Source organism: Haliaeetus albicilla, chromosome 5 (genome assembly GCF_947461875.1).
Source record: "Haliaeetus albicilla chromosome 5, bHalAlb1.1, whole genome shotgun sequence".
Lineage (NCBI taxonomy): Eukaryota > Metazoa > Chordata > Aves > Accipitriformes > Accipitridae > Haliaeetus > Haliaeetus albicilla.
The window spans coordinates 38801754-38821428 of NC_091487.1; the positions used below are offsets into that span (position 1 = coordinate 38801754).

The window sequence follows — 19675 nt, forward strand, 5'->3', positions numbered from 1 at the left end:
CAAGATGCTGGGAATAGCTTTGCAAGCCTAGGATGTCAGTAACCCACTAGGAAGTTGATAACTTCTGTAACTTGGCTCTCTTTCTCTTCCCTGCCTGGCGTGAACATTTGTTTTAAGATGTCTCATAAGCTCTGGGACGCTTCCAAGAACACGTGTTTCAGGGAGGGAGTTGATGAAATTCCTGCATGTTTCTTTGTATTTCAAATATAACCCAGTGCCATTGTGAGTCTAGGCTAATGCTATTGGTAAGGGGGTTGATTGTTACAATATATGTACTTCGTGTCCCACAAATTTAAAGGCATTTTTGTAACCTTTTGGGAAGCTTCAGTGTACCCACTTTGTGCCACACACCTTTGAAGCTTAGAAGGAGTAAATCTGGGGGTCATGGTTTTGCAGTGTCTGTTGAAATCTATCCAGCTTTAATTGGGGCTGAAGTACTGAAAAACCCTCCTGCATGGTTTAGTTCATGTGCCTCAAAAAGCATCAGTGTGCCAAAGTAATATCCAAACAGCAATGCTGTAGCCTGGGACTGTGCCACACAGCAGCATGCCAAGGGTTAAACGCAAGCAGCCCACTTGGGAAGTGTGAGCTGGAAGGCAAGCTGGGTCAGGCTGCTCCCTGCTCCCAAACCCAGTACCAAACCATCATGGCACAGCCACGCTCTGGAGTGCTAATAAACTGTTCATGCAGGCAGCTATTCCCATCCATCTGCACCTTCTGGCTACAAAGTGTAGCCAGGAGCGGGCTGCTCTGGACACGCATTCTGGCAGCAGCTGGCACCCAGCTCTTTTCACCCCTGGTGTGTCAGTGGTTTATTCTGTCAAAAGTGTTAAACGGGCCACTCTGCCTGGTTCTGTATGGCTGTGGGTATACTGGTGCTGCAAACCTGGGGCATAAGCTTTGCTGCTGTTTGGTGAGATAAAGGGTTGTGGAGAATCAAAATCCCCTTTTTCTTCTGTTAGCCCCAGTTCAGAGCACACATATGGAGGCAATTGAAGAAACCCTTTATGGAGCATGCGAAAGCTGAAGTACTGAAAATTTAGGAACAGGTCGCTGTAGTGGAAGGCTGCATTGTCTGTCCCAAGCTGCTGTGGTTTAACCCCAGCCAGCAACACACCACACAGCTGCTCGCTCCCTTCCCCCCACCCAGTGGGATGGGGAGAGAATCAGGGGAAAAAAAAACAAAAACTAGTGGGTTAAGATAAAGACAGTTTGATAGGACAGAAAGGAAGAAAATAATAATGATTATGATAATAATAATAAAATGACAATAATAATAAAAGAATTGGAATATACAAAACAAGTGATGCACAATGCAATTGCTCACCACTCACTACTGCCCAGTTAGTTCCTGAGCAGCGATCTGCCAACACCCCCCAGTTTATATACTGGGCATGACATGATATGGTATAGAATATTCCTTTGGCCAGTTTGGGTCAGCTGCCCTGGCTGTGTCCTGTGCCAGCTTCTTGTGCCCCTCCACCCTTCTTGCTGGCTGGCCATGAGAAGCTGAAAAATCTTTGACTTAGTCTAAACACTACTTAACATGCTGATGTTGATAGCAACAACTGAAAGCATTATTTTCATACTGAACCCAAAACATAGCACTATACCAACTACTAGAAAGAAACTTAACTCTATCCCAGCTGAAACCAGGACACAAGCTTTCTGGGTGCCTGTGTTACTCTGGGTTGGGCCCTGGTTCGCAGAGGTGCTGAGCTCTGTCAGAGATGCCAGGGAAAGGGAGCTGGTCCACCAGGGAGCGGGGGTGTTTGACTTCCTCAGTTTTTCAGGCACCACCAGTCCATAATCTTACCCACCCAACCCTTGCCTGGGCCACCTCCAGCAATCTTTAAAGCCATGAGCACTGTCTAGTAGCTCTCTCCAAAGCTGCAGGCCCTGAGATGCTCTGTTCCCCTGAGGCTACCTTGCAAAGGATAGTTCAGGGGGTCTTCCAGGGGAGCTGGGGTTGCTCAGAGATGCTCAGTCAGGTTGAGGGTGGAGGGTATTGACGTTCTGGCTGCCTGATCCAGATCTTTTTTCATCTATTTCCCCAACACATAAACAGGGTTTTTCTGTCACGGTGAAGGTGACATTTTAAAATACTTGTGATGTTCTTGGATGCTGTGATGTCAAATGACCTAAGGAGGTGGGATAAAAAAGAGGATGTGACTAATTCTGCAATCTCTTCCCTGTGTGAAGAGGACAAGTCAGGGACAACTGACTGAACACACTTATCAGCTGCTTCTCTTCTTTTGCCAAGTGGCCTGTGGAGGTGACAAGGAAACCAATCTGCAGTTGCGTAGCTGTGCATCTCCTCCTGAAGCCCTTGCGTGAGGAGGCCAAGTCAGGGTTCTGTAGGTCACTGATGCAGTGGTATTTCCAAGGCTTTGAGAGCACTAATGCAGTGTAAATGAGTGCTTGTTTCTTGTTGGCTAGCTGATTTTTTCACATAACTCAAACCTTGTCAGTGTAGGTGGTACTTTATGATAGAAGGGGAACCAAACAGTGAGCTGCTGCCTGGTCCAAAAGGGTTCCTGGTGCAATGGCCACATGTGAGTACAGCTCAGGAGAAGGGGAAACAGAGGGAACGAGCTCTTTTTGCTGCAGTCAGCAGAAAGATACTGTGTGTGGCGCCTAAGCAATTCCAGGTACCTCCTGTGGTGTTAGGGAAGTTGTCCTCTGCTCCTGAGTTTTGGCAGCTGCTGTGGTAACAGTAGCTTTTCCCCACAGCTCTCTACCGTTGCCTGGAGGGGTGTGTGTTAAACTGCTGAGAATATTTCTGGTGCTCAAGTGGGTCCTTGCAGTTTAGCAAGAAAGCTCTCTCCTGGGCTGCAGGTGAAGCAGGGCATGTGTCTATGTGCCTGAATGTGAAGTGTGTCATGAGTCTGTTGCTTCAGCTGATCCCAGCTGACCCTAAGTGTTGGACAGGCTTAAAGCAAAAGCAAGTTTTAGCCTCAAAAGGTGAAGGGTTAAAACATTGGTTACAAAATGGGAAATTATTGCAGAAAGGAAAACTAAAGAAACACAGAAGAGGCAACAGTTAATACTCATGAGGCATGGGACAGTGGCTTCTCTGAAGCTTATTTAAGAATAAATCTCCTCAAGAACAAAGTCTTATTGAAAAGCTGCTGCTTAGACCCCTGTTAACCTTCTCTCAAGAAGTAAATTGAATTGCAGTTATAAAGCTGGCAGAACTCACACCAGAGGGTTTTTGGCTTCGCTCAGCACTTCATCTCAGGGTTTACTGGTATTTACAAGGCAATACCTATGATGCATTCACACATGTGATCAGGTTCAAGGGTCACTTGCACTGCAGCAATGTGGCAGATTTTTCCACACTAGAATGAATCTCTGAAGTTTTCTTTTGCTTCTCAAATCTTGCCCAAAATCCAGTCACTTGAACTTTGCCCAGCTGTTTCTCACTGTTTGTCCCACGGTAAGTGGGACACTTAGAGGCAGAAGGTGGGAATGCATGCTCCAGGGTTTAAGGGCAGGCCTGGATCACCATGCTGTGATGGAGCAGGGTGGGTGGGTTGGCTGGTTTTCCATGCCCCAAAATATCTCAAGAGGGATCTCTGATGTATTTTCTTTTGTGAAGTTTGGGAAGCTGATGTGGATTTAAAGGAAAAAAAATCTGTATTTCTCTTTCTTTCAGCCAGGTAGATAAGTAGCATCAGTGGGAGGTGTTGGGGCTGATCTGTAGGGTCACTGTGACCTGCTAGAGGAGAGAAAATTCTAAGCAGTACAAATATTCTGTTTTCAGTGCAGTTTCCTCATTCGTGGTTTGTTGTTTTTATTTGAATGGCTATTGAAAATTCTACAAGAAAATTTCTGGCACGTGCTGTGTCTATACCTGTTAGTCAGGATAGGGGAGATGCAAAGAGAAATGTAAAGTGCCTGCAGCACTCCAGACTTCACATAGGTAAACAGAGGGTTTTTTAGAAATGTCTTTGTAATATAACTAATTCCTTTTTGAAAATAGGCTAGAATATTTGGTCCTACTGCAGCAAAGCTCTGTTCCCCATAGTGTTGATGGTATATCTATGCAAAATAGCTAAAATCAGTGTGCTCTTAGAGGCTTCCAGGGTGCCTTATGGGGCATCTCTGTACCTTGACATTGTACCCATAGTACAGTGGGGTGTTTGCATTCTTCATTAGTTTCTGTAGGAGGTCTCATGTTTTTTCTGTGTCAGGCTAATAGGAAAGCCTAGTTGTTAGGTTCCCCCCAGTCTCTAGTGAAACAGCTGTGGGGAAAAGATAGCACCAAGGATTTTCCGGGCCCCTCTCATGTGGAATCTCTGTTGTGTCACTGTTCAAAAATATCACCAGTTTGATGCCTGCCAGCTAGATTTTACTACTGGGATAACAAGCAGTATTTAGCAATCGCAGAAGACACATCAGAAGTGAAACTGAACAGTGTTCTCTGCCATTGTGTAACAGTCTTTCTTCTCGGTTTTGGTAGTTTCTTAATTTAGTGGGTGTTCGTAGGTGGAAGTCTGCCTATGTGCCGTATCTATTGTGCAACAGATGTCTTCCTCTGAGATATCCTCCATGATGCTTTCTTTTTTTTCCAGATTGTCCCCAGCCACCACAGCCTGAGAATGGAGGCTATAAATGCCACCCTAGCCCCTGCAACAACCCTCTGACTTCAGGCAGTGTTATAGAGTATCTGTGTGTCGAAGGCTACATGCTGAAAGGAGATTATAAATACTTGACCTGCAAGAATGGAGAGTGGAACCCAGCCATGGAAGTCAGCTGCAGGCTCAGCCCGGGTGAGTGCTCCCTGACTTCAGTGGGACAGTCAGAATTGCCCTTACACTGGCTTTTGAGATTATCCTTAAACACTGAGTCAGTGTGATGCTGAGGAAGTCTATACAGCTGCCTCTCATTGCTCCAGCAATTTCATAAATGCGGCTCACAGTCACAGCTCTTTAATAAAGACGTCTCTTCTGTAGCAGCCCATCAGATGCAGGCTGAGAGTCCCTCACACAAGGAGACAACCCATGGAAAGGAGTATAAAGGAGGCAACTTGTTACTTATGTGGAGCCTCTTATTTTGACAGTGTCAAAAATTTCTCATCCCGGAAATGGGGGAGGCCCTAATTGAAGCATTTTCTATGCTGTCTGGTTTTGCTTCGGATGGGTTTGATAGTACATCTCCCTCAGTGGTGTACCTATCTGTCCACATGTGTGCATGTGTGTGTGAGTATGTAGAGCTGATCTTCCTTGTGAACAGCTTAAGTAACTGTTGGCCTCCTGTGCAAAGAGCTCAATGGTGCTGCTTTTCACTGTACTGGCAGGAAAGAACACTGCTGACAAATGATTTCTGCTTCTGTCCACATGGAAGTGGACAGCTTTTGTTTTGTGGCTCTCTCCCAGCTAAACAGGAATTTCTCCATCAAAGCGGGAAAGTAAAGAAAAGTTTGCAGGAAGATGTTCATAATACAGCTCTTAGTTTGCCTACGGCTCTTCTGGTTTTAAAAGTATGCATACTGTATAAAGGGAGAACTCCCTCCCCTCTTCAAGTTTGGCTTATTGATAGAGTCTTGCTGCTCAGTTATCAGTGAGATGTACACTCCAGAATTAAGTCTCGTTATCCATAAAGCGAAATGTGGTAGCTTAATTGGAAGGAAACAGAAAAGCACTTTCTTCAAGCTCTTTATGGAGCTCACTGCATACCTATGATCTCTGGAACGTCCTGTCCTGTCTCAAAGACACTGTCTTCTCAGTGTCTCTGTCATAGCTGCTCCAATAGCCCTTTCCTATGATGTGTAAGGAAGGGAACTGGGAGTTTACCTGGCAGCAACTAGATCCTGAAGAGGCTTTTCAAATTCAGCATAAGCTTCCTTTACACAGTGGTCGATCTTCCCCTTGCTGCACCCAGGCTGGAGAACAAAGCTGTGCTATTGCAGATAGTGTTCCCTGGGTGGCATTCCTGCATGGTGGCACTTGGTCTATATCAGAGTTGAAGGGATTGTGTTGTGATGAGCAGAAACCCCTCAAATTTCTTTAGCATTCTGAAGGATTAGTGGCCTTATCAAAAATATGGAGCCTTAAAAGTCTGGCCCACTGAAAAAGGTATTGCTTTCACAGCATGGACTTTGAAACAACTGGTCAGGGTCAGAGACGGCTGAGGTTTAACTAGCATGTCTCTTTCACAGGGCTAAAAGGAGGAGGAGGAGGTGGGAGACTGTAGAGAGAAAGACAGTAGGTCTTAAAATGATTGGTAATGGGTAAGATCCCACCTGCTCCATATAGAGTACATGAAATCCCTAGCAGTTATCAGATGTTTTGTGTAGCTCTGAGCCTGTCAGCCCCATAGCCTTTTGAGAGTTTATTGTATGAGTTAGTGAGCATCCTGTTGGAATATGAGACAGTGAATGTGCTGGAGCGTAGCCTGGGTAGTGAGCAGTTTTACAGCATTGTGTACTGATGCTGAAAATGGATCTCCCTTTTCCTTGTCAGTGTACTCAAAGTGCCCTGATTAATGCTGAAAATGGGAATCCTTACTCAACCCTATTTGCCATTGGGAAAAAATGTACCAGACGTTGTTGGGGTTTTTTTGGGTTTTTGGTTGTTTTTTTTTCCCTGGGGAGAGGTCAAGCTACTTCTGAAAAATTTCAGGAGAACACATTCAAAACAACTAAACCAATAGGTTTGACCCCAAGAGAAGATGCAGAAAATGCAGACTGCCTTTCCCGCTTACATGCCTGTTTTGGGCATAGATTTCAGCCTGCAGGCTTAAAAACAGTGGTCCTCCAGCTTTTTTCTTCTGTTTGCATGCTCTTCTTCCCCTCATCCCTAACTGCATGTGTGTCCTGCATTCCCCCTGCAGTTTGAGACCTGTGCTCCCGAAGAATGTGTTGAATATAGCAAAAAGGGATTGAGGAATTGCATGCATGGGAATGTCCTGAATGTGAAGTGCACAATAGTTTTTGCCGATGGGGAGGTGAGGTTTTTCAGATCTCTACCACAGACATAAATTAGGGATAGAGGCAACACACATAGTTATTTGCACCAGGGAGGTGAAAGGACTAGTGTACATTCTAAGCATGATATGCAGTGCTCAGCAATACCAGTTCCAGGCCGTTCTCACTCCACTCCCAATTTATTTCTGTCTTGCAAGGGACCTGTAAAAGCCAAATTGGTTCCTGTACAGTTACACTGCACAGCTGAGGAAGGGTAGGAAGGGGTAATGTGAACAGGGCACATGTATCTAACACTGAAAACTCAGCATCCTGAAGCAACAGCTGCCTTCCATCTCTGTTCCCTGGCATAAGTTCATGTGAGAGAGGAACTGAATACTTGCTGCATCTTAAATATACCCAGCCAGGTGACTTCCACCCCTTCCTTTGGGAGGCTGTTCTATTAGCCAAGAAATCCCATTATTTGGAACTTTTCCTATTGCTTGGCCTAAAATATCCTGCTTATTGTGCTAGACAATTATTGGCCTTGCTGGTGACATCAGGACATTTTTCAGCTTTTGCTTAGCCAGATCTATATATAACATGACCCTTACCACCATCTGTCAGTTCCCATGGCCTTCTTGTGCTGCTTTTCTGTTTGCCTTGTGTTTTTCCAAAGGACCCTTGTATGTGCATGTTTTATTTTAGGTTTCCTTTACAGCTGATGGAGAGGTGTCAGCTTGGGCTCTGAACTGTGTTCTATAAGAATAGCTGGTGTGCCTTGACTGTATGGCAAACTTGGGTTCCTCACATGTGCACCCAAGTGTAACTCCTGAGAGCAGGCAATGTGGATGTTTTTCCTTCTCTATGGCAGTGATTTAAGGGACTGGATCATTTTACCTTGTGTTCCTCTTGGTTTTGTAGAAAAGGACTCTCCTCCAACAATTGGAGTACCCACGCTGTCCATAGTAGCCTCCACAGCAAGCTCCGTCGCCCTCATTCTGCTCTTAGTTGTGCTGTTTGTTTTGCTGCAGCCAAAGCTGAAGTCTTTCCATCATAGCAGGTAAGTATAGCTGGGGTTTGGAGGGGCTCAGAGGCATCCTCTTTCTTTGCAGCAGAAACCCATTAAGGTACTTGGTTCAGGCCTTCATTTTGGAGCAATATAACCTCCTTGCTTCTCTGCTCCTGTTTTAATCACCTCAGTGGCACCTCTGCCCCATGGTCTGGCAGTAGTCTGAAATGGTGGTCTGCAATAGCCAGCTGCAGTCCCCATTCTAACATGCCATCTGATGAGTGGCTTCCTTGCTTTTTTTCCTTGGCTTTGAATGTGAAAAGTTATGATCCCTACTAGCCTGCCTATAGATCAGTCTCCTGCCTCTTCTAGCCTTGGATAGCTACCAGTGTGTCTGGATATGTATATGCCATCCCCCTCAGTCTGTCTGTGAGATCCTACAGACAGGAATTCAGGCAGTACTGCTGATTAGATATACTTGCAAATCTGCTATCCTTCCCTGCTGTGGGAGGAGAACCCTCCTGGCCTGGGTTTGTGGATGAGAGAAGAGACCCAGCCATAACACTGCTGCCAGCTGAGGTCAACAAAGTCACTGTGGACTCTTCTGAACCAGCTACTAGTACTCCTTAAATAAGAGCAGAGACATGGCTGTCCAGCAGCGGGGAGGTTGAGAGGTGGGGCTTTGGAGTCTGGCCTTTTCTGAAGAAGTCCAAACCACTGGAAAAGAAAAATTCAATCTCAGGCCTCTGACTCATGAGCCTAGGTGATTCACACTGTGTCAGTTTAAGAGCTGTCTGCCCCACCCCACCAGAGGTTATCTGGCCAGCAGCAAAGGTGGCAGAACAGGCAGTGCTGGGTGTTGCAGAATATAGCAGTGTAACAAGCTGAAATCGGTGGCGGTCAGAGCTCTTTTTTTAACTGCTGGCTGTGACAGCAGAGGGCTTGGAGTCATGATCTGTGTCAGATTTAGTTATGGAGGCAGGTGAGGTGGGAAGCATTGTAACCTTTTCAGCTCTTGTGGCTAAATCCATCAGGCACGGTGAATTACAGCCCCTGCTCATGTTTATGGCAATTCACAGTAGGGCTGCAAGGCTATGCTTGCTTGACCTTGTTAAACCACCATTCATGTTTCTGTCTGTTCTTCCCTAAATAAGTCAATGGTGAGCATTAGAGTTCTGCTGTGGGAGGTTACTGGAGTTCTCTGTAACGTATATATATAAAAATATAAATGCTAACTTGACTCCCCTCTCTCCCCCCCTTTGTTTCTTTTTTTGAGGCGAGACCAAGGTGTGTCTGGAGATCAGGTCTCTATTATGGTGGATGGTGTCCAGGTGGCCTTGCCATCCTATGAAGAAGCGGTGTATGGGAGCACAGGGAACTGCATTCCACCCTCGGACTCCCGAGTGCAGATCGTGCTCTCGGAGGGAGCTGGGCAGAACGGAGCCGGAGAGATACAGCAGCAGGACCAAGGGGCTTGCAATAGCTTTGAAAGAGAAGATGAAGCCCCTGGACATTCTGGACTGTGTGAAGCCAGTGGCTCTCAGCGCTCTGAAACTGTTCTTGTGCATCAGGCTGCTACCTCTTCCTGGGTAGCTGGCATGGCTAGCAGTAGACCTGTACACAAAGAGGTCCAAGATTCAGAAAGCAGCGACATACAGAGCCTTTTATCACTCACTTCCTCCGAGGAATACACAGATGGTACGTGACTTGGGCAAGGAGTGCTGAATGAGACCCTTGTAAGAGTAGGTTCTGCAATTGACTACCTAGGGTGGAAATGGCAAGGAATGCCCCTATGTATGTCAGGCACCAGAGGAGCTTTTGAAAAGAGGTGTCCCAGTCTTCATGGCATGTTTCACAACTTAGATGTGCAAGGAGTATTTAATACCTTCTTCTGAAGCATGTGGCACTCCCCAACTGGGAGGCTAGGGCAGTCTGGAAAGACTATTGGAGTTCTGCTGCTCACTCTTGTTGTCTTAGCAAAGGATTTGCAGAGAAATGCCAGCCTCCAGCATCATAGTGCAAATGCAGTAAAATAGCTGTGTTTGTGAAAAACAAGTTGGTGGGAGTGGGAGGATACGCTTGGAATACAAACCCTTTGTGATGTTTGGACTTCTTCATTCTTAGACTGCTTTAGTAAGCAGCTTACTGCTACAGTGCATACAGTGCCACAGCCTTGGCATGTGGCAGAGAAGACCTAAAAGGGATGTGGCTGAACTTACTGTACAGGGCAGAAGGGCAAGTCTGTTAAGCAGTCAGTGCATCTTGCATTCTTTACTGCTGTTCTGCCCTGAAGGAGTGGCTTTACAATGCCAGAGCTGATGTGAAGCTGCAGATTAAGGTTGCTTCTGCAGAGAGTGCTGTGTCTTAGGCAAGAAGTGTAACTGGCTTGTAGGTAGCTCAGGGCAGAACTTCCTTCCATGGTGTCGAGCCCTAGAGCCATAGTAATGCCACCCAGAACGCCCGCAGTAAAAACAGTTAAAGGGGATTTCTGCTAAAGGGCGGAAGTGGCAACGTGTCCTGAGATGGGCATTAAACCTCAAGTGCGTAAACAGCAGAAATCCAAAAGTGAAACTTAACAAAAAACGTCTGTAGTGTAGAAATTGGAGGATGTTGCCTCTGCACTGTGTCATTTTTGTCACTGCCAGGAAACATGTATTGCCCCTAAGGCTTGTACAGTAGCAGATTGCCCCTTGCAGCAGGAGACCATGAAGCTTGTGCTTATGGCTCAAAGATGAGGAAGCTGCAGCTACATGAGGAGGTTGCATTTCTTTGAATTAGATAAGGGAAGGTGTGATCCTTGTATTTGCAACCATCCCTGTCACAGTAAGAAACGTGTCTTGGACATTTTGAGGAACTAAAAGGTTGATAAAGTCATGGGAAAGAAGGAAACTGTCATTCTTAAGGGAAGTTATTACCTTCCCCTAAACCACATTGGTGAGGCTTTACTGTATCTTGTTGTGGGACCCCCAGTTCAAAAGAGATGTTGGAGAAACTGGACAGGCTCTGTTGGAGGCCTGCCACCATAGCTAGGGGCTTGTGAGGAGTGACTAAGGGAGCTGGGCTGCTTTAATTTGGTGAAGAAGCAGCTGAGGGCCAAGCCAACAATTAATTGCAATTACTTTACAGGGAGTTGAAAAGGCTATGGAGCCAAACTCTTCTCAGCCAGATGATATAACATGGGGCAGTGGCCACAAGCTGTAACTTCACAGATTCAGATAGAGCATTAGGAAAATATTTTGCACTAGGAGGGTAGCGCAGGACCAGATGGGCACCCAGAGAGGTGGTGGAGTCTCTGTCCTTGGGACTTTTTCAAGGCTGCAGCTGGCAATGGTCCAGCTTGCAGGGGCATGTTAGAGCAGAGTCCTCCAGAGGTCCCTTCTGCTGTGTTGTGATGACAGGAAGACCACTGCATTATCTTGTTATGGAAGTGGGAGCCTGTCTTGCTTTCAATAGTAGTTTTTCTGGTGTGTGTTGAACTGCAGAAGTTTGACTACTTTTTCTTTTTTTTTTCTCCCCCCACCGTTCAGATATTCCCTTATTGAAGGAAGCATGAGGCCTGCTGTGTTTGCCTAGCCTTCTCCCTCTTGGATTTCTTCCTCTTCCCCTCCCCCTGCCTTCAGGACAGAAGCACTCTGTGCAGCCTTCCCCATCCTCGCGAGCTGTGTCCTGGATACCTCCAAGCAGAGATGCCCTCAGCTGAAGATCCAAAGGATGTCGCCAGGTTGCCTCCTGGATGCACCAGTGGAGTTGGTGCAGCGCTGGCTTCCCCATTCCATCAGCATCAGGGGCTCAAGGAACAGAGTGGATTTGAGCTCTCCCCTCCTCTTCCCCAGCCAGATGTTTGACAGCAGTCTCTGAAGAGCTGCTCTTTTCTTGTGCCTTTCTCCTCCTCACACCGGCTTGTTGCAGCTTATCAGCCTCTCTAGCCCTTCTGCTGCCCAGAGAGCAGGGGCTAAAACCGCTTGCTCACTGGGTGCAGACACAGTATATATATATATATACGCGTATGTATGTTATATAGGCTCTTCTTCCGGCATCCTGTTTGTGGTAAGGCAGGACAAAACGCCTCGCTGGGACTGAAGCTGGGCTTGGGAGTGATCCCAGTTAAGGGGCAGCTTGTGATGTCTAGAAGCGCCTCAGATGGGATGGGCTGTGTGACAACTTAGCTGTGCAATAACAGTTTGTTGAGAATTGCTAGAGCGCTGAAGGCTGAGAAGTCCAACGTGTAGGAATGCCCCCTGCACCCTTCTCAAAAACCATCTCAGCAGGAGTCCATTCCTGAAAATCACTTAGGTCTCCTTCCTTCTCTACCTGTGCAGCCCATTTGATTATTCTGTGTTTCTAGAAGCTGGGACTGGGACTGTACTACCAATAGAACAATCCTTTCAGCTTTGGTCTGGTGCCAGAGCAGCTCCTGGTGTTAGATTGTAGAAGAGCCTTGGAGAATGGCCAGTGGTTGGCAGGGTCCAGAAAGCTTGGAGAGTGTGACTTTCAGTTAACCAACCCTGTGTTAACTACGAGTTAGCCCCATTCACTGAGGCATCAGGACTGGAACCAAATTTGTATCCCTGCTCTTCTGAATAAGCTGTGTGTCTCAAAGCTTTTTCAGTTAAGGTGGTTCCGCACTAAAGCTTAGGTTCCTTTGGTCAGATCTTCAGGCAGAGGTAACACTTTTGAGATGTAATCTGGAAGTGGTTCAGGTGTTTGCAAATGTCAACAGAAAAAATGCCCGTAGGCAGTGAATGCTTAGTGCCGTTGGTGCAATCCCAAATGACCTTTCCAGCCACACAGGTACCTTGGTACTTGAATCCTGGGTAGCTACCATCTCAGAGGCTAGTGTGTCTTCCTAGCTTCATACAGCAAGAGTCTGCTGTTTTATCTTAATGGGCTTCAGTGGGCCCACAGTGAAGGGCTTCTTCCTTGTGGCTGGGAGTAAGCAGCATTTATAAAGTCTCCTAAATAACAATGCAGTTGCCTGTTGCTGTGAGGGGAGGTTGGCTACATTGACAGCAGTGCCAGAGGGGACCATAGCTTATTCCTGAACCTAAGTTTCGAAGATTGTTTCAAGTTCTGGTAGCAGGGAAAGGAAAATCCAAAAATACGTATACCTCTGCCCCCCACAGTTATCTACAGCAGGTCAGAATATCCTGGTTGCTGTTAACAGGTCTCTCCTTTTGCAGGAAGCCACATTTGTCTGGGGTAGGTGATCCGATCACAAAAGCATTGTGGTGATTGTAAGGCTCTTCACTGGGGAGGTCTGGACGCTGTTCTGTGGGATTGGTTTCAGCAAGAAGAGTTGGCTTCTTAGGTGCGTGTACTTTGTCATAACTGTCTTGAAGTAACCAGGGAAGTGTTTGCCCTGTGAGAAGCTGCTAAATTTTTATTTGAGTTGAAGGAGCAAAACGTCATGGCCTTACACATCATGTGGTAATGTACAGGTAAATAGGGATGCTGTCTTTGCTGCTTTGCTTTTGGTTTACAAACCTCACCATCCTCATCCTTGTTGCTCCAGGAACATACCATCACAGCACTTGGTAAAAGTGACACAACACCTTTATATATAAAATCACTGTGGCTTAGCTCCAGTTCCTGAAAATGGGGATTGGCCATAGTATCCAGCCACGTACCTGCTGCTCCTGTTCCTGATTAGCTGTTAAATCCCAGGACACCTGGGACAGCGCGTGCCTGTGGATGGAAGAATCCTATTTTCCCTATCCTTGTTTTAGAGGGATGTTATTAATTTAAAAATACAGTATTTTAAACTTCCTTCCCTATTGCTCATGTTACCTTGCAGTAACACAAGGATTTGATAAATCCCATTTGGGTGGTTTAGGTATTTTCTGTTCAGTTTGGATGGTGAAAATCCCACATCATTTTACAGAGGGCTGCAGTGTCTCAGCTTCAAGCACTGTAGAGGGCAAATGTTGTTTACCCATCTGCTATTGGAATTTTAGAAAATAAGCATGGGAATGTTTGTATTTAGTTTTTAATTCCTACCTTGGAAATGGTCTAAGCTTGAGCAAATTGTCTCATTCACTAGTCTATCGGGGCGGATGGAAGGATTGAGCGAGTGTTGTACTAAGGGAGTGGGGAGGGAAGACTACGTGACTTCTTTCCTGCTACCTAACCAACTTGGAGCAGGAGAGTTGCTCTTTATGCATTTAAGGTCCTGTCTACTCAAATTGACCCTCAGCAATCAAGGTGCAGAAGTCAGGTACAGGCTGTCCTCCTACAAGGGACAGTCCTTTAACTCAGTGTTAGCACCGGGTTGGTGGGAGAATCCTACAACGAAGCTGGAAGCTGATCCCAAGGCCTGACCTTACCCTGGACGAGTGCCTGCTCTGCCAGCAGAAACCACGTACCGTGTGGCTCTGCCTCCTCTCTCTGCTATTGTAAAGCAAGCAGATGCCAGTTTGGGAAAGAAAATTCAATTGGGTGGGGAAGAGAAGGAAGCAAGCTGCACAGAAGAGGGAGTGCTTTTATTTTGTTTCATGTATAGAAATTGTGGGAAATGGCTTTACTAAGGACAGGGGAAATGCATATTTTGCTCCACCTCCGCAAGCGTAGATCTTGTGATCAGGCATAAACAGGCAGCTTCTGTTGGCTTGCTGAGGATACACCAGCAGCTCCCAGGCCAGCCTCTGCTGTGCTGGCTGGTAACCCCAGCTGATGTTTCCGGCGCTTGCAGAAGAGCCTGTCCCCTGCAGCAACACTTGTGGGAGCAGGCACCAAGGACCTGTGCAAGCCAGAACATGGAAAACTGTTTGGGGGCATCACATTCCTCTTGCCCACATCCTCAGCTTTAGAGTTTATTTTCATATAAAATGAGGTAGAATGGCTGGGAAGGAACCTGAGAGATGTCTGCTTTACAATTTTTTTTTTTCTAGGGGGAGGGGGAGCAAGGCCTCACTTTACTGATTATCAAGTGATTGTTACTCGTTCGTGTTTTAATCCTGCGGAGGCTGAAGGATTGGAAGGTCTTTTGGGCAGAGATTTAGGAAAAACTAAATTGCACAGATCTGTCTTTACTAATGGAGCAAGGGCTGAGGCTTAAAGATCCCTCAGTCGTGAGCTCTGCTCTCTCTCAGGAGCATTCATTACCTCTGAGCAAAGAGTGTGTCCTCGTTGGCTGTTGCCATAAGTAGATGCAGCCTGCATCTCAGTGTGGTGGATTGGGAGCACAGGGGCTCAGCCTTGCAAGATACCACATAGTAAATGTTTTGGGTTTTGTTTTTTGGTTTCTTTTTTTTCTGATTGGGCCACAGCCTCCTTACCTTTTTTCCCACCTATGTCTGGCTAAAGAATTCAGAGGGAGGCATGTTTTCTTATTTAACACTCCTGACATAATCATCTCATGCTCTGTCATACATGCTGGATCCTGTGATATTCAAGAACATTAAAATGATTTACTTACATTGGAAAAATAAAAATAGCACTTATTTGAAAGGTTTATGTTATTTTTGGAGTCTGACAGGTTAAAAAAAAGGGCATTTCAGAAATTCAGAGTATTATGTGCAATAGCAAAACCTCCTTGCTCCCTCTCAGTTACATAGTTGGGGGTTTTTTTTTAAATAAATAAAATGCAACCTACTGCAGTGTTTACAGCCCAAGCACTGCAGAACTGGACCGGCCTGATAGAACCAGAAAGCGAAGCTGACAGTAACCCATGGGGAAGCAGGGCAGTCTCCTGTCAGGATCTGCATCATGAAGCTCAGCTCACAGGATGAGCTATCTTGGATTGTGTCAGAGCCTACTGCCACCTTGAAGGGGGTTGGCAGCATTGGTGAGAGAGATGGTTTTGTGCGTTCTAGTTTTAAATAGCTTGCATCTCCCCATCATTAACTGCAGAAGAGGTAAAAAATGAAATCGGGAGGAGAGACGTGCTGCAGCATGTGAGCCTGTGGAGTTGTTGCTGAGTTAAGACTTCATGAGTTTGGGAGGGAGAAGAGCTTAATGCATTTTTATCCTTTTTCTTAACCACCAGGGAACTTGCTGTGTAGAAGAATGCTTACTCAGCAAGCATGCTGCTTGTTCACCCCTTGGACGTCTCCCCTCAGGTTTCTCCTTAGCCTTTCAACTCTGGGGTGGTGAATCGTTTAATGCATCTGGAGCCTTTATTTGGCCTTTCAGCACATGGAGAAGTCAGGTGTGTTAGGAAGAAATCTGTTCCACATGATTTGGGAGGAAACATCCTAAGATGCTCCCAGAGGTAGATGACGGGTCAGTACTGAGGAGTGGGGCTGAGAGCGCAACAGGCTCAGCCATTGGAAATAATCTGGGATGGTGAAGTTATCTGCAGCACAGAAAAGGGAACACAAGGAGGAGGGTAAGGAAGAGCTGGACTGAAAACAGAGGTATGCTGCAGGCTAATGAGCTAATGCATTCTTGACCAGGTTGTAAGAAGCTTGTGCTTTATTTAGATGATTTAGCAGACACCAGCAGGCTTGCTGTATAAAAAAAAATATTAATGTACAACTGGTTGGCCACTGAGATTTCCTTGCTGGCCTTTTTAGAACATATTTGCAAAACCTGGTTTTACTGTTCTGATAGCAGTTGTTTAAAAAAAAAAAAAAAAATCTGCCTTACTCTATCCAGACAACTAATTAAATCAATTTCACTTTCTGGTTTCTGCATATAAATGCAATAAATCCCATTCATTTTGCACATCCTGCCTCACCCCATCCTCACTCGTCAGTCCTTACCAGGGAACTGCAGATTGAACTTGCTCTTTGTGAAAACCTTTGTCTGTAGAAGGACTTCATTAGAAAACATTCATTCTCTATGATACGCTTTGAAAGTACAGAGAGGTTTCCTAGAGCAGGCTTCATTTTAAGGTGTATTTTTATACAGGAAATAAGCCTTTTTCCAATCCTTCATCCACTCCTCCTGCCCTTCCACAGCAGGACAGAGCACACCACTTCCCACACTTCTTTTCAGGGCCCTGTGTTGAGCACTGCTTCCAAACTCGACCCTGTGCAGATGACGTACGGATATACGTACCCACCAGAACAGGTTCTACTGATGCTCTGCATATGCTTTCTGTAAGCTGTGCTTTTGCTTCTGTCCTCGAGTGAGCAAGGACAGAGGCAACTGAGTTGTGCTGGAAAATGTTTTAGTTCTGATTCTCAAATCTGCTTCCTTCCAAAAGAAAACAAGGTGAAGTTGTCTGTGAAGCAGATGTCCTGTGATGTGGTGGGTAGACTGCTGGTAGTTGCTGATGCAAATGCAAGGGGAGCTTGATTGCCTTTGTGCATTAATCTTTTCTTCTTTCCTGTATGCGTTTTCTTTTTATCTGAATTGCACCACTATGGAATTATTTGCAGAATGGTACTCCATATATATGTGGGATTTAAAAACAAAACCATAATTGACGCTGTGCAGGATGTCACTCAATTGGTTTTATTTTGCTTTATATATATTTTCTGGTATCCTGTACATTGCAGTGGGTGTGAAGATAGTATTTTAATATTTGTACAAAGTTTAATTTAATTGTTCTATGTATATAACTGCATTTCTAAATTAAAAAAAAAATTTCTTTTGAAGTGAAACTATAATCTCTTGTGTATTTTCTTTAATTGCTTGAGCCTTGTGGACTGGAAATCCAGCAGATCATTAGTGAATATGTTGCAGTAGTGCAGTGCCTTCCATGTGAAGATCAGGATGAAGCTGAAGCTAGGGATGCTCAAGTGGCTTGGGGGAGGACGGACAGAGTTGGTGCAGCCTTAGAAAGATCATCTGTTTCCGACAATACCTTCCATTCTCAGAAGCAAAGGCCACCCTTGGTGTGCCTGCATATAACTCCATGAGAAATCGGGCCAGGTTGGTTCAAGGGCCATTCTGGGAGGGCTGTGATCACTCAAGTGCCTCCTGGACCTGTTGTCTTGGCTGATGTTCATGGCAGTCGTTTTTAGCAGCTGCTCCTCAGCCTGCCCAAGAAGTCTCCTGATCGAATGTGCAGACTTGCTGCATGAGGCTGGGCGAGGTATTTGTTTGCCTTTACTTTCTATAGCACTGTGTGCACGCATAGCAATTTAATAAGGTGGTGTGGAAAGACCCCCACGAGTGCTCTGTCTTTTCCTCTGCTCCTCCAAATAAAACATAGTCTGAGTTCCTTGGGAGCAAGCAGCAATGACCAGCCAGCGATGGAGAGGAAGACTGTGGGCTGGGAGGAGGACACGGCAGTGACTTGCCTCTCCCTCGGCAGCAGTAGGAAATGTGTGCCCGCTGGGGCTGTGCATGGGAAAAGGCAACAGCAATAAAGCAAGAGGGCCTGAATGTGTCAGGAGACGTGGGCTGGATGAAAGCCGGGGGGGGCCAAAGAGGGAATAGGGTTGGGTCTGGATTTGATGTAAGGAGAGAAGACGCGTTTTGGGGAGCGTTGGAAGCAACCGCTGCTCAGTTTTCTTACAGTCCCCTGCTTGCTGGGCTTGGAACCTGTATTGATGACTACGGCACCAATAGCTGATAGATGCTGCGGTGTCTCCATCCATCAGCGGGGCCCTTGGGAACAGTAAGTTGGGAGACTGGCCAAGTTGTTAATGGTGGGAAAGGGGAGGGGGAGAAACATTTAAAGAGATGATGTATGGCATGAGAGGACTTCAGAGAGGAAGAAGGGGTGAATACAATAAATGGCTAATTAATCTTGGAGACTAGATAAAGAGAACAGTGCATATATAGGAAGAGGATGTTATTTTTAGAGGGAAGGTAGCTCTCACAAGCAAAATATTAATCCAAAGCAGGTAGCAGGACAGCATAGGAGACACAGGAGAGATCTTTCAAATACATGGGTGTAGGCAGTGCAGGTCTGAGTGCAGAGGTGAGGCTGGGTGCCGGCTCTGCTCTTCCCTCTTCTGGGTAGTCGTGCTGCACCGGGAGGATGGCAGAAGCAGAAACTGCAAAGGAAAGGACACCCATTGTTCTGTTGGTGCTGTATATGGTCCTTTTTTATTAATGTTTGCTTTGCATCGAAGACCTAAAGTAGCATGGCCATTTGAGGCAAGTGTACTAATAAGTGTTCCTTTCTTTTAAGGAAATCTATCGGTAGTGTAATAGGAGAGGAAGGGAGAGGTGAAGGGAAGGAGAGAGGAGATCCTTTTGGCCAACTTGTTCAAAGCAAAATCCTTAAAGATACTACGAGATTTCTGTATACTCGCATATATGATTTTTATCCTCTGTGGAGGAACAGTCAGGTTAAAGAGAAGGGAAGGGGTGACGTCTACCTTCCTCCCGTTTCCATTTATTCCTTAAATTATTCCCACACAGCAAGCTGATCTTGTAGTTTTGCCACTGTGAAACTGGAGCTCTGTGGCCTGTGCCTGCCCTCCTATAGCTGACAGTTGGCACATAGGAGTCGGTGGTCTCCAGGAATTGCTTTCAAATTATTACTATTTTTCACTGGGCTGTGGTCTCCTGCCACAGCAGTTCTGGCAGCCAGGAATGTGCCCTTCTTGTTGTTCTGCAGCTCTTATCTATTAGACACATTGGAAATAATTTGTCACCTCTGGTTTGTGCCTGCAATGAGAAATTCAGCCAAGGCTGAGGGAAGCCAGCCTGAGGTGGGTGGTCTGGGAAATCCTCTTTAACAGTTGGCCCTTCGGCTGAAGGGCGGAAAGGCCAGGGCATGCAGGAACACCTCCGCTTCCAGAAAAGCAGCCTCGCCACAAAGACATCGATCCTGCCACAAAGCCGCTTTGAGAAACTTGTTCAGGAAAGGGGATAGATGGGCTCCTGCCCTCACCAGGCGTCCTGCCAGCCGG

The 19675-nt window shown here is 46.1% G+C and overlaps 1 protein-coding gene across 4 annotated transcripts in view; it reads left to right on the forward strand.

Annotated features, from left to right (window-relative positions):
• Positions 1 to 17467, forward strand: part of SUSD6 (sushi domain containing 6) — an 89376-nt gene extending 71909 nt beyond the window's left edge. For all 4 annotated transcript variants that reach the window (XM_069784226.1, XM_069784228.1, XM_069784227.1 and 1 more), the window contains 4 exons: positions 4578 to 4775; positions 7832 to 7970; positions 9196 to 9617; positions 11447 to 17467. In XM_069784226.1, coding sequence (XP_069640327.1) covers positions 4578 to 4775; positions 7832 to 7970; positions 9196 to 9617; positions 11447 to 11472 — 785 coding nt within the window. In that variant the 3' untranslated portion in view covers positions 11473 to 17467. The remainder of the gene's footprint in view (positions 1 to 4577; positions 4776 to 7831; positions 7971 to 9195; positions 9618 to 11446) is intronic.
• The last annotated feature ends 2208 nt before the right edge of the window (positions 17468 to 19675 follow it).